This window comes from Polyodon spathula, chromosome 2, assembly GCF_017654505.1.
Source record: "Polyodon spathula isolate WHYD16114869_AA chromosome 2, ASM1765450v1, whole genome shotgun sequence".
Taxonomy (NCBI): domain Eukaryota; kingdom Metazoa; phylum Chordata; class Actinopteri; order Acipenseriformes; family Polyodontidae; genus Polyodon; species Polyodon spathula.
This window is the reverse complement of record NC_054535.1, coordinates 71,283,682-71,295,714: the sequence shown is the minus strand read 5'-3', so window position 1 is coordinate 71,295,714 and position 12,033 is coordinate 71,283,682. Positions and strand designations below refer to the sequence as shown.

At 39.0% G+C, this 12,033-nt stretch overlaps 1 protein-coding gene across 2 annotated transcripts in view; it reads right to left on the bottom strand.

The window, feature by feature from the left end:
- LOC121299887 (WD repeat and FYVE domain-containing protein 3) overlaps window positions 1-12,033 on the bottom strand; it is a 98,943-nt gene that overhangs the window by 4,524 nt on the left and 82,386 nt on the right. For both annotated transcript variants that reach the window (XM_041228085.1, XM_041228095.1), the window contains 5 exons: window positions 11,665-11,847; window positions 11,172-11,268; window positions 10,334-10,684; window positions 467-578; window positions 43-240 (listed from right to left, as the gene is read on the bottom strand). In XM_041228085.1, the coding sequence (XP_041084019.1) occupies window positions 43-240; window positions 467-578; window positions 10,334-10,684; window positions 11,172-11,268; window positions 11,665-11,847 (941 nt within the window). The remainder of the gene's footprint in view (window positions 1-42; window positions 241-466; window positions 579-10,333; window positions 10,685-11,171; window positions 11,269-11,664; window positions 11,848-12,033) is intronic.

Genomic DNA, 12,033 nt, shown 5'->3' with positions numbered 1-12,033 from the left:
TTATTAATATCGTGTTTAGCCTCCCTCAGAAAGCACACTTACTTCTGACAGAAGAGCTGTCCACAGTTCCTGCAGTGATGGCGCCTCTCAGTAAGGGAGAAGCGCAGTGTGCAGCCGGAGCAGCTGTCTCCTCCCTCATCCTTCACCCAGTGGTCTGCAGCAGAGCGGCCAGGCTGGTCACTCACTGACCAGCAGAACACCCTGCCCCGGCCGTCCCCCACCAGGACCTTGCTGTGATCCCTGTGAGTCACAAACACAGTATCAAACAGGGCTCCTTCAGCAATGGACATTGTATCTCAAACACAGACACAGGGTTTCTTCAACAATGGACATTTCATTTCAAACACAATATCAAACAGGGCTTCTTCAGCAATGGGCATTTTACAGGCCTTCTTTCATGCTACTGGCTACTAAATAAAACATAATCTTGGGAAGGACAATAATGGTTAAATTAAAAAAGGCATACTTGGAGATTGCAAGAGATGTGATCTCAGCTGGGTGGGCATTGTCTTTGCGATCGAATGCAGTGTGCATCGTCAGCTTGCTTCTGAAGACCAGCTGGCGCTCCCATCTGTACCCTGCACAAGAAACATTATTTAATAGACAGGTTAGCGTTTATATATATATATATAGGGGTGTGCAATTCATATCGCCCTACGCCTGGAACAACAAGTTATATCGTTATACTTTGCCCGTCAGACAAATACTTTTTTTCTTCCTCTGTAACAACGTTCTGTTGCGAGAAAAACTCCTGGGGATTTCTAGGGAGTCACGCAAGGTCCTGAAAACTCTAAACTGCGGAAGTCTAAACCTCAAAGGAAAAATAAAGAGCACACAAATACATATATCCTTTTAATTCACAAACCCTCAGTCACACACAGTAACATACGTATTTAAACTAATGCAACAATACTATTACATTGCTTTTGTCTACAGTAAAGTTTGACTGCCAAAATATTAAATAATAAAAATTACAAAAGCCTTTAAACTGTTTTAGATGCAACACTTTAGCAATTTTTTTTTTATTTTTTAAAAGGGTGGTTGGCAGTGGGTTTGTAAAGCTATAGATTGGCTTCCTTATTTTTAATAAAACTTTGAAATGACTCCACAGCATGGCACTCTTACTAAACTGCTACCTTCCTTGAATTCTGACTCGACTCTGCTGAGCACCCTCAGTCTCTCACAACTCATGCTGCTGTGAGACCGACGGGGCAACGCCACTGAAAGGCCCACAAAACAAAATTATTTATCTTTATCCAATGGCCATTCTACCTGTTTAGCATAACGTGACTTTCGGTTTGTGTATCTAGACAAATATCCTATTATACCTTTCTAAACAGCTGATAATCTGAAAACAGCTGATAATCTATTATGAAAGATACCCTAGTTACCCTGAATATAAACATGCACTCAAAATTATTTTTTCTTTAGAATCTTTTTAGTTGAATTCTTATTTTTGTTTTGCCATGTGCCATGCACAAAAGTTAGACAGGCTCAGTTTGTTTGGACTGAATTACGTTTTCTTTATTTGATATCATGAAGCAAAAATTATGATTAAATCAGTAAAGCCCTAGACACACTGCCCGATGTGATCAATAGTGACGTGATTTTTTTAATCGTATCGGACAGTGTGTTATGCTTTGCGATGAGATTTTACAGGATCGGCCGATCAATTTCAGTCGGCTCAAAGTTTAAACATGTTTAATATTTTGCGATGCGATTCCCTTGCATTGGCTAGTGTGTTATACCCACTCGCAAGTTTCAAAGTCAGCAACCAATGAATTCACCGCGTTCAGTCATATGACTGGAAGCAGACATGCACGTATTCTCTCTCTATTAAAAATATATATGCGTGTACGCACACACGGTATTCCATTGGTTTGTATATAATGTCTGTGCCGATCAGGGGCATAGCCACTGCCCACCCAGTTAGCACACAGGCCCAGCCAAATCTGCGTCTGTGTGAATGTCAAGTTTAAGTACATTTATAAAAAAAGAAATGTAAACTATGAGCTTCGAAGGCTGGTGCTCAAGTTTAGGCCAGAGGCAATTTTTTTTTTATCTGCCACAGGCTTTAGCCAATCAAAGCAACGTAGTCATTGTGATGCAATATTTGGGTGGGATCTTCCTCCCACACAATGAATCATGACTAGATGCGTTTGACTGACAGGTCACAAGGTAGTTTGCGCGGATCTGTTAAGTCCCAGACGTTTTCATATTACAAATATTTTAAATGTGCACTTTTTTAAGCAAGTTAGTAGTAGTACAGCGCTCAACATGGTAAACCAAATATGCACATACTTAAGAGTTTAGTTTATAAATTGCTGTCTCGCCTATCGTTTGAAAGAGAGATGTGCGATTTTCAGGAGTATGACTATAATTGCAAGCCCTGACGCTTTATCCTGTAGGTGGAACAGAGACGAGGATACAAACTAGGCAATGGTAAGTAACTGACTGACTTTCATTGTATTTAACAATTGCCTAAAATGTAATATAACTGTGTCCTTGATGGTTTGGTGACGTTCGTTCACTGCTAATATATGCAAGTACATTTATTTTTTTGTCTACTTCAAACATTTTAAATGGATTTACATGGGAGATATGGGATGTATTCAGAGTTTTAATTGGTTTATAATCAGAGGTTGTGTTTAAGCAGAATTCTGCGTTATTGGCGCAGGACATTTTATAAAAACGCAAAAAAAACAAAAAAACAGCAGTGTGTTTCTAAAACACAGATGTAAAAGACCACAGATCCATTTTTCATCTATAGCCAATAATGTTGTTTATATTACCAATTTATTTTATGCAAGTCAACGTGTACAACTTGTTGCACTGCTCCCTGCATCTTTACAAACAAACTAACTAGCTGGAGGTCTTGTGTACCATATAGCATTGCGCAGGTCCCTAGAGTGGAGTACTGGAGATCACGTTACAAACACATCACCAGGGCCCAAAATAACCGACAGCACTGGTGGCAATGGCCTTAGTGCCCAAGCTGCTTGCTGCAATGCCTCCCAAATTAAAATTAAAAAAAATTCCGTTCTGTTATTCTTTTTACTGTGCATCTCCCAGCACGATAAAGACGTGCTGTATCACTGGTTAATGACGGGCAAACAGAGGGAGGGACTCTTATGTTAGACTGAGTTGCGCTCCCAGGATTTTTCAATCACACGTATTCACTGCCAGTGTCACTGATTTTTGGTCTGTGAACCCCGTGCCAACTCCAAAATGTTTAAAAAGAAAGGAGGAAGTCAGCAGCGATGTGTTCTAGGATTTACCTAATGTTCAGGTAAGCAACGGGTACACAACAAGTCGTCTCCAACAATAATAATAATAATGTAAATTTACAATTGTACTGGAGAAAGCATGAGATTAGACTAAATGAATTTGAATTGTGACAGAACTGGCTTAAAATTGAAATACTTTAAAATGCAACTGTGCAATACACATTCTAACCCCATTCATTTATTCAGTGTATATAAATTGCTAACTTATATAGACATTTAAGAACATAAGAAAGTTTACAAACGAGAGGAGGCTATTCGGCCCATCTTGCTCGTTTGGTTGTTAGTAGCTGATTGGTCCCAGAATCTCATCAAGCAGCTTCTTGAAGGATTCCAGGGTGTCCGCTTCAACAACATTATTGGGGAGTTGGTTCCAAACCCTCACAATTCTCTGTAAAAAAGTGCCTCCTATTTTCTGTTCTGAATGCCCCTTTGTCTAATCTCCATTTGTGACTCCTTGTTTCTTTTTTCAGGACAAAAAAGTCCCTTGGTTCGACATTGTCAATACCTTTTAGAACGCTGAATGCTTGAATCAGGTCGCCGCATAGTCCTCATTGTTCAAGACTTAATAGATTCAATTATTTTAGCCTGTCTGTATATGACATGCCTTTTAAAGCCGGAATAATTCAATTAAAATAATAACAATTTCATTGACCGTTGCTGTTTTGTAATTCAGTGTTATTCCCCCCTAAACCAACAACGCAAAAAATGTACACACAATAGATAGATCATTATTAGTTTTGCTCAAATACTTACACCAAAAAAAAAAAAAAAAAAAAAAGCTGTGACACAGTTCAAGTAGCAGCTCCCTGCGTTATTAAACGAGTAGGAGAGATAACATATTAGTGAACAAAACACAATCTTCAGAAGCGCATCGATTTATATTTTCATGTATTTTTTGTGCAACAGATTCTCACTACCTTACATAGTTCTGCTATTTAACTAGTAAAACGTGCTTCACGAAAGGGGTTAGAATGTTTATGCTAAAAAATAGACCTATAAGCGCTACTCTCTGTTATTCATTTGGATGGCCATAACAGGGTAAACCCAGTGACACCAGATTCAAAAGCTGGTGTAAATAAAACCGAGGCAAGAACGCCAGCAGCTGGAGCGAGAGAACAGGACAGTCTCTCAAATGTAAACATCTAACATTATGTACATCCAGCTGTTCGGTCATCACTGTGATGCAGCGCACTCTCCATTGCCTGACGAAGTTTCTATTTTCTTTTCAAAGCCACGTTGTTTGCACAGGTCTTGAAACAACGGTTAGCTACCTACACTGCAGACCAAACTACTCATTTGACCACTATCATTATTAAACTCCAGCCATGGGTAAATATTCAGACAGTTTGGTTGACATCACTAATAGTGCTGTTGTATCACTAAGGCTGTACCTAAGCCTCTCGTCTAATCCATGTATTAGTGGTGTGTGACAGTTTAGTAAAAAAACTAAAAAAAATACAGAGTTTATTTTTTGCCAAATTATTTTTTGCCAAATTACCTAATGTATTTTTTCATTATGAAAGTTTGTTTTTGAAATCTGATTTTTTATAACAGTTGATTTTTATGATGGAAAAGGGACCTATATTTTATTTTGGAACAGTTGGCGTGTGAATCACTCAGAAATCACTCTTACCTTCATGCCCTGCATTACTGTATGCGGTTAAACAGAGATCATGAGCAAATACAAAAATAAATAAATAAATAAATAAAAGAATCCATATTTGATTTTGTTGGACCAAAATTTGGAAAATCCGATCCCGCTGATGCAAATAATAGTGCCACACAAAAAAAACTGGTTTTTCGTGAAAATTAAATTGACAGTAGAGGCAAATGAGAAAGCAATTGTGCTACACGCCAACTCAACGCATTAACTAAAACTAAACACTGAGAAGGTTCTAGTGAAAATGTCATTCAGTACGTTTACATGACAATGTTTTTTGGAAAACTGATTTTCTTAAAATGACACTTTTCTGTGTTTACATTATTAGAATTCAACTGTATACATGGATTGAAGTTTTCGGAAAACGCAGGATATTTTCACATGCAAAGTACTGTAACGTAAGTACGATTTGAAGACCGGACATTTAAAGCTGGAAAACATTTGCTGCTTCAGTATGGGCTATTAACAAATACATACAGACTTTAACAAATGTATTACTTTATCCCTAACTAGACAAATGGACATGCAGACTGAATACAGATTATTATTATTTTCTGTTTTCTAAAACCACATGCAGGGATGAAGGTCAAAGTTTGCACATGTGCAGTACGCTGTCGGAATCAGTTTTACAAAAAGTGTGTTTACATGATATACATTTCGTTGTTTGTTAGAATTTAATTTGCCGGAAATTTGAAAACGGACTTTCGGAATATTCTGATTCATTTTCCGAAAACTGTGTATACATGACTTTTGATATCGGAATGAGTTTTCTGAAAACTTAGTTTTCTGAAAAATATCGGAATTCTTATTCTCATGTAAGCGCACTAATTGTCATGTATGGCAAAACATGCAAGTGATTTGGGGAAAAACGTATCAGAATAGTGCATTAAAACGACATGTAGAGCAGGAGGACCACCGGGAAGCTGTCACAATGGCACCTGTACAGAAGCGGATGTAAAAGTCTGTTGAGGAAAGGCTTAAAACAGTCAGATGACATTAAAAAGACGAAGTCCCAGACTGTAAATGTCCAATGATGATAAAGCTGCAAAAAGGAAATAACTGTTCTGCTCTTCAAACAGGTACTTATTATTATACACCCCACGAGGGCACTGAAAACATTCATGCCGCGATTGCAGAAGTTGTTAGAGCAAATCGTACAGTAAGTGAATGATAGCTCGTACAATGGGGTAATTATTGATAAGAAACGTATTATTTTTGTGTGCTGTGAAGGACGGGAGACCCAAAACTACTTCTCCAGCCAGTGTTCCACATGTAGTAGCTGTGAACTGTAAATACTGTACTTCTGATATTGACAGCGTGGGAGCGACATCATTTAAAAGCGTTTAAAAGCGCAGAGCAGTTAGAAGCAGTTTGAAAGCAGATTGACAGCTGCAGAAACTAAACTTAAAAATTTACAAAAAAAATAATAATATTGAATTCAAGCCAGTAGTCTTTGACACCTGCATGACATGGGAAATCCAAGAAAACCCAGCAGAGCTAAACCAAGTGTGAGTAAAGTGCCGCACGATCCAAGACTTGCTTAAACTAGTAAGTATGCTAGAGATGGAGCTGCAGAAAATGAGACAGTAACAGGAGTCTGAGGAGCTGGCACACCCACAATTCTTGGAAATCTGCACCCCTAACAGACTGAAAGTCACCAGAGAAATAGAAGAGGGTCAAAATAGCTGGGTTCAACCACCAGAAACCAAAACATGAAACAAATTTGAGATACTTCAAAATTTAGATGATCAAAACCAACATCAAGAGAACGAAAGGAACAACAGTGGTGACCAGACAGCGAAAAAGGGAGGTCATGATTGTTAGGGACTCCATATTGAGACTCCAAGTTCAGTGCGCAGTCTGGACCAACTTACTACAACAGTGTGCTGCCTTCCAGAAGCCTTTGTCATGTATTTCACTGAGAAACTGAGGACAGGCTCCTAGAACAAACAGGAGATGACCCGGTAGTAGTCGTCCACAGACCAAAATCCATGCAAAACAAATTCAGAGATCTAGGAAGGAAATTAAATGACAAAACCAACACTGTGGTATTTTCTGGGATACTGCCAGCACCTTGCAAAGGAGCATACAGACAGCTGGAAATAAGTAATCTAAATGCATGGCTGAAAACACACAGGAAGGCTTCACCTTCCTTAAACATTGGACCACATTCTACAGCAAGAACTATCTATACTGACACGATGGACAGCACTTAAACAAAAAGGGAAACAATCTACTTGGAGAAAGAATCCTCAAGGAGGTTCAGAAGCACTTAAACTAGAAAGGGGGGAGAAATCAACAAAAAAAAAAAACAGAAGGGAGACCACATCAAAACAAGGGCAACAACTTGTATATGTATTTCTCCAAATGCTAAAAGTCTCAAAAACGAAATGTTAGAACTTGAAGTTACTGCACTAACAAATAATTACGAGAGTGATGGAGACGAATATAATATTAGTGGGTATAAACTGTATAGGAAAGAGAGGCAGGACAAAAGACATCAAAAATAGTCTTGAAGCCCAGGTGTTAAACCTTGAAGAAAAAACAACGCAGAATCAATATGGGTCACAATAATGGACACAAATTAAAAGGGATTAATAGGGGCATGCTATAGACCGCCAAATTCAGACACAGAGCAAAATAATCTGTTATACAATTATGTTAGAAATGCATGCAGAAAGTAGAAAGTATTGATTAGAGGAGAGACCTCAAAATAGAGTGAGGTAACCAGTGGAGTACCACAGGGATCAGTACTAGGTCCTATGCAATTCCTAATCTACATTAATGACTTGGATTCTGGTACAGTAAGCAAACTTGTTAAATTTGCAGATGACACAAAAATAGGAGTGGCAAACACTGTTGCAGCAGCAAAGGTAATTCACAATGATCTAGACAGCATTCAGAACTGGGCAGACACATGGCAGATGACATTTAATAGAGAAAATTATAAAATGGGTATTTGAAATACTCTATCCTGATTGGTCAAAGCAGGTCACATGGGGGTGTTGAGATTACAGCATATCACCATGGGTCGGCACCTTTTTCAAAAACAGGCAAATCACTGGCAGATATCCATACACCAGAATTTAAAAACAAAAACAGCAGACATATTGGAATTTATCGCAACACACATGACAGACGAGATTTATGTAAATGTTGAACTTTTGGGAAACCGAAGTGTAAATGAGATATTAAATGAATCTGAACCGGACACCAATGATTAAGTAGTGGAAAAAAAAGCAAATGTATTTCAAATAAATTCTTTCAGCTTTTCACAAAATATTAGGGTCCCTCTTAAAAGAGACTTTGGGGTTAAAAGAGGTTTTGTTGCCGTTGCTCCCGCTGTCCGTTGTTCGGTCTGCCTGCCGCCACTGGACCCACCCCCTTCGCAGCTGTGTGATCTGATGCTGAACATTTATTATTTCATCTCAACAGTTCCTGCCATACCTTTTAAATGTGTCCAGGTACGATGGTACGTTTTCTGGTGTGCCCTGCATTGTTTAACACTGGCTCAGCAGTTCTCCACGTTACCAAGTTGCCTTATTGCTTACGTGTAAGGCACTGCACGCAGGCAATAAAAATGCGCATAATAAATATCATATGGGAGATACTGAAATTGAAGAAGAAATCTATGAAAAAGAGAAAATGGGCAGTAATATTTTACTTTAAAATGTAATGAATAAACCAAGAGTTGACTCAAAAAATGTCTTCATTTAGACAATGTGGGGAAGTATAAAAAGGCCAACAAGATGAGCGGATATATAGTGAAAAGTGCTGAATTTAAGTCAAGGGAAGTAATGTTAAAACTTTACAATGCATTAGTAAGACCTCATCTAGAATACTGTGTTTAGTCACCTCGCTACAAAAAAAGATATTGCTGTTCTAGAAAAAGTGCAAAGAAGAGTGACCAAAATTATTCCAGGTTTAAAAGGCATGTCATATGCAAACAGGCTAAAAGAATTTAATCTATTCAGTCTTGAACAAAGAAGACTACACAACGATCTGATTCAAGTATTCAGAATCCTAAACGGTATTGACAATGTCGACCCAAGGGACTTTTTTTCGACCTGAAAAATGAAACAAGATCCAGGGGTCACAAATGGAGATTAGATAAAGGGGCATTCAGGACAGAAAATAGGAGGCACTTTTATACACAGAGAATTGTGAGGGTCTGGAACCAACTCCCCAGTAATGTTGTTGAAGCTGAAGCTGACACCCTGGGCCTGGAATCCTTCAAGAAGCTGCTTGATGAGACTCCTGGATCAATAAGCTACAACAACCAAACGAGCAAGATGGGCACAATGGCCTCCTCTCGTTTGTAAACTTTCTTACGTTCTTATGTTCTACAACACTGATTTTAACATTGTAATGGGGGATTTTCAAAATAAATTGTTTTCTGGTACGATAGTCTTTGTCTATTTACCATTATTTACATTTTGTAGAGTTTTGCATGTTAACTTTGTTAATCTGAAATAGTTACATAGAAACTATAACTATATTGATGCAATAGGTGTTAGGGTTGAAAATGCAGATTTTGAGATGGTATGCTTTTTTAAAAATGCACATTTAAGGCTAGCGACCTCTGTTAAATCACGTTTGTAATGGAAACTATTTCCTGGGACGTCAGACCTTTGGTACATGCCAGTCCACCCTTTGGGGCTCCACCCAAATTTCCATTCCTAGCTATGCCCCTGGTGTCAATATCTTTTGAAAACAAGCCCTGATGGCCCAGAAGCATTGCACTTAAATATCAGACTAAATATTTACACAATACTGCTGCTATAACCATGGCCATTTTATTTTAATAGTGTTTTTATTCAATTATACCAAATCATCTTTGATTTACAATGAAGGGAACATATAATACACATTTTCACTCTAAGCATCTGGTGATTTGGTATAATTTAATAAAAACGTGATTTGGTATCAAGTTAAATTCTATTTTTTGTGTGTGTTTTGTATGACCGGGAGCTCTGGGGCAGGTAGAATTTTAAGAAGGACAAGTAGATTTTTGTAGCATTTTGTCCCTTGGACAAGAAGTTTATTTCGAAAATTGCACACCCGATTATTATTTTTATTTATTTATTTATAGATATATAAAAAAAAATCAGGGGTGTGTGTGTGTGTGTGTGTGTGTGTGTGTGCATATATATATATATATAGTATTACTCTTTTTCATATTCGTGGTAGTTACTCCTGATACACAGATAAATTCATACACACACACATACATACTGTAAATGAATCAGAATACACACAATGGCAATGTAAAAGACCAAAAAAGCAATTGAAAGGGTTGCAAGTATTTCAGACGGTCATGCTTTATAGCACTGTACTAAAGGGACTGAATACACAATGCAGCTGGAGTAAGCAAGGCTGTATTTACCTGGTCTCAGTGTGTTGTAAGGTCCAGGCCTGTGCTGTAGAGGCTGAGGGGGAGGGAGCTGGGGCTGGGGAAGGAGAGGTGGCTGGGGTTGCACTGGGATCCTGGTTTGACCCTCACAGTAATTCACAAAGACAAAGCCATCTTTCTCATCCAAGCTGAGGTGGTCTGACCAGCGGCGAGAGTTGTCCGAATCGTTGTCTGCAGACCAGGAGGGGACCTCCTTGCCCCCTTCGGGCCTCTGGATGGCACTGCCAGGCTGGCTCTGGCAAGGTTGGGGTTTGGCCTCCTGACTGATGCTCTGGTCGTCAGCATCAGAGTCGCTGCTCTCCTCATCCTGCGCTTCCCTTCCCTCTGCACAAGACAGAACCCCAGAAGACTGTTAAATGAATGGCTTGTTTAGTAGAACCCCAGAATGCTGTTAAAGTGAGGGCTTGTTTATGGGGAATGCTTCACTTTCTTGTGCTGTCTTGACACTGTTACAATAGTTCTGGGAAATACAGAATTCTTCAACCTGCTCAGAGTCTGAACACCTTGTGAAAGTACATCTAGTAAAATACTGTGCGTGTTGGAACATGCTGCGCTGACAGAACTGCAACATATACAATCTCCACCATCACAGTCTCAAGTTAAAACAGAACTACACAAGATAATACCTACTGCACAAGAAAGGACAAACTGAGTTTATCATACAAAAGGCATTGTGTTCTGTATAGCTTTAATAACCTCCATGACATACTGGAAATAATAATACATTATTACATTACACTGTTTACATTATTATACTAATATGGGGAGTAGATGCTGAATTGTATATAATCTTGTAGCAGTAAGCTGTTACCTATCTTGTCATCTGCACAGCAGTCAGGTATATCTGGAACCTCCACTGGCCCTGGAGCAGGGGTCTCTGGAACCTGCAAAAACTCCATCCTCCAGAACTGGAGAAACAACCAACAGATTAGCATTGCAGAACAGGGGCTCCCATTATAGAAGCTTCAATGTGCACCAGGGCTCAGTGCGAAATAAACATGCCTCTCATGCAGCCTTCCTCAGGGCTACCTCCCAACAGAACATCACTAATGCAGTCCACACAACGAAGAACACAATGAATTAGATAATGGTGTTGATTAGCAAAGCCCTCACTGAGAACATGTTTTAAAATGCACAACTGTAAATAGGGGGGTTATTTTTCACGTAATGAATGAATGCTAATAAACATGCAAAACAGACCCCACAGACTGACGTGAGCTTCTGTACAGACCTGCTCTCAGAAGCCATGCTGTGAGATGATGTGTTGCAAATGAAACACAAAGAGAATCCGAAGCAGCACTTACCCGGACCACTCCGTCAGAATGTCCTGTTACTATCACATTCTGGGTGTCCCATTCATTCATCTCGGATACGCAGCAGCACAGGATCTGCTGGCTTCTTCCTGTGAAGGTGTTAACGCTCACAATGGGGCTTCCATTGATGCTCCACACATGGATGTAGGTGCCAGCACAAGAGACAATATCACCCTGGAGAACAACACAAGCCAAACAACCCCATAAACACAATATCACCCTGGAGAACACAAACCAAACACCCCTATAAACAGCTTTCAGTGTCAGGGATCAAGGCACCATGCTTTAACGCCTTACTTATTTAAATAATGTTTAAAGAATACAAAGTTTTACACATTTGGGAAACTATTTCAAACTTGT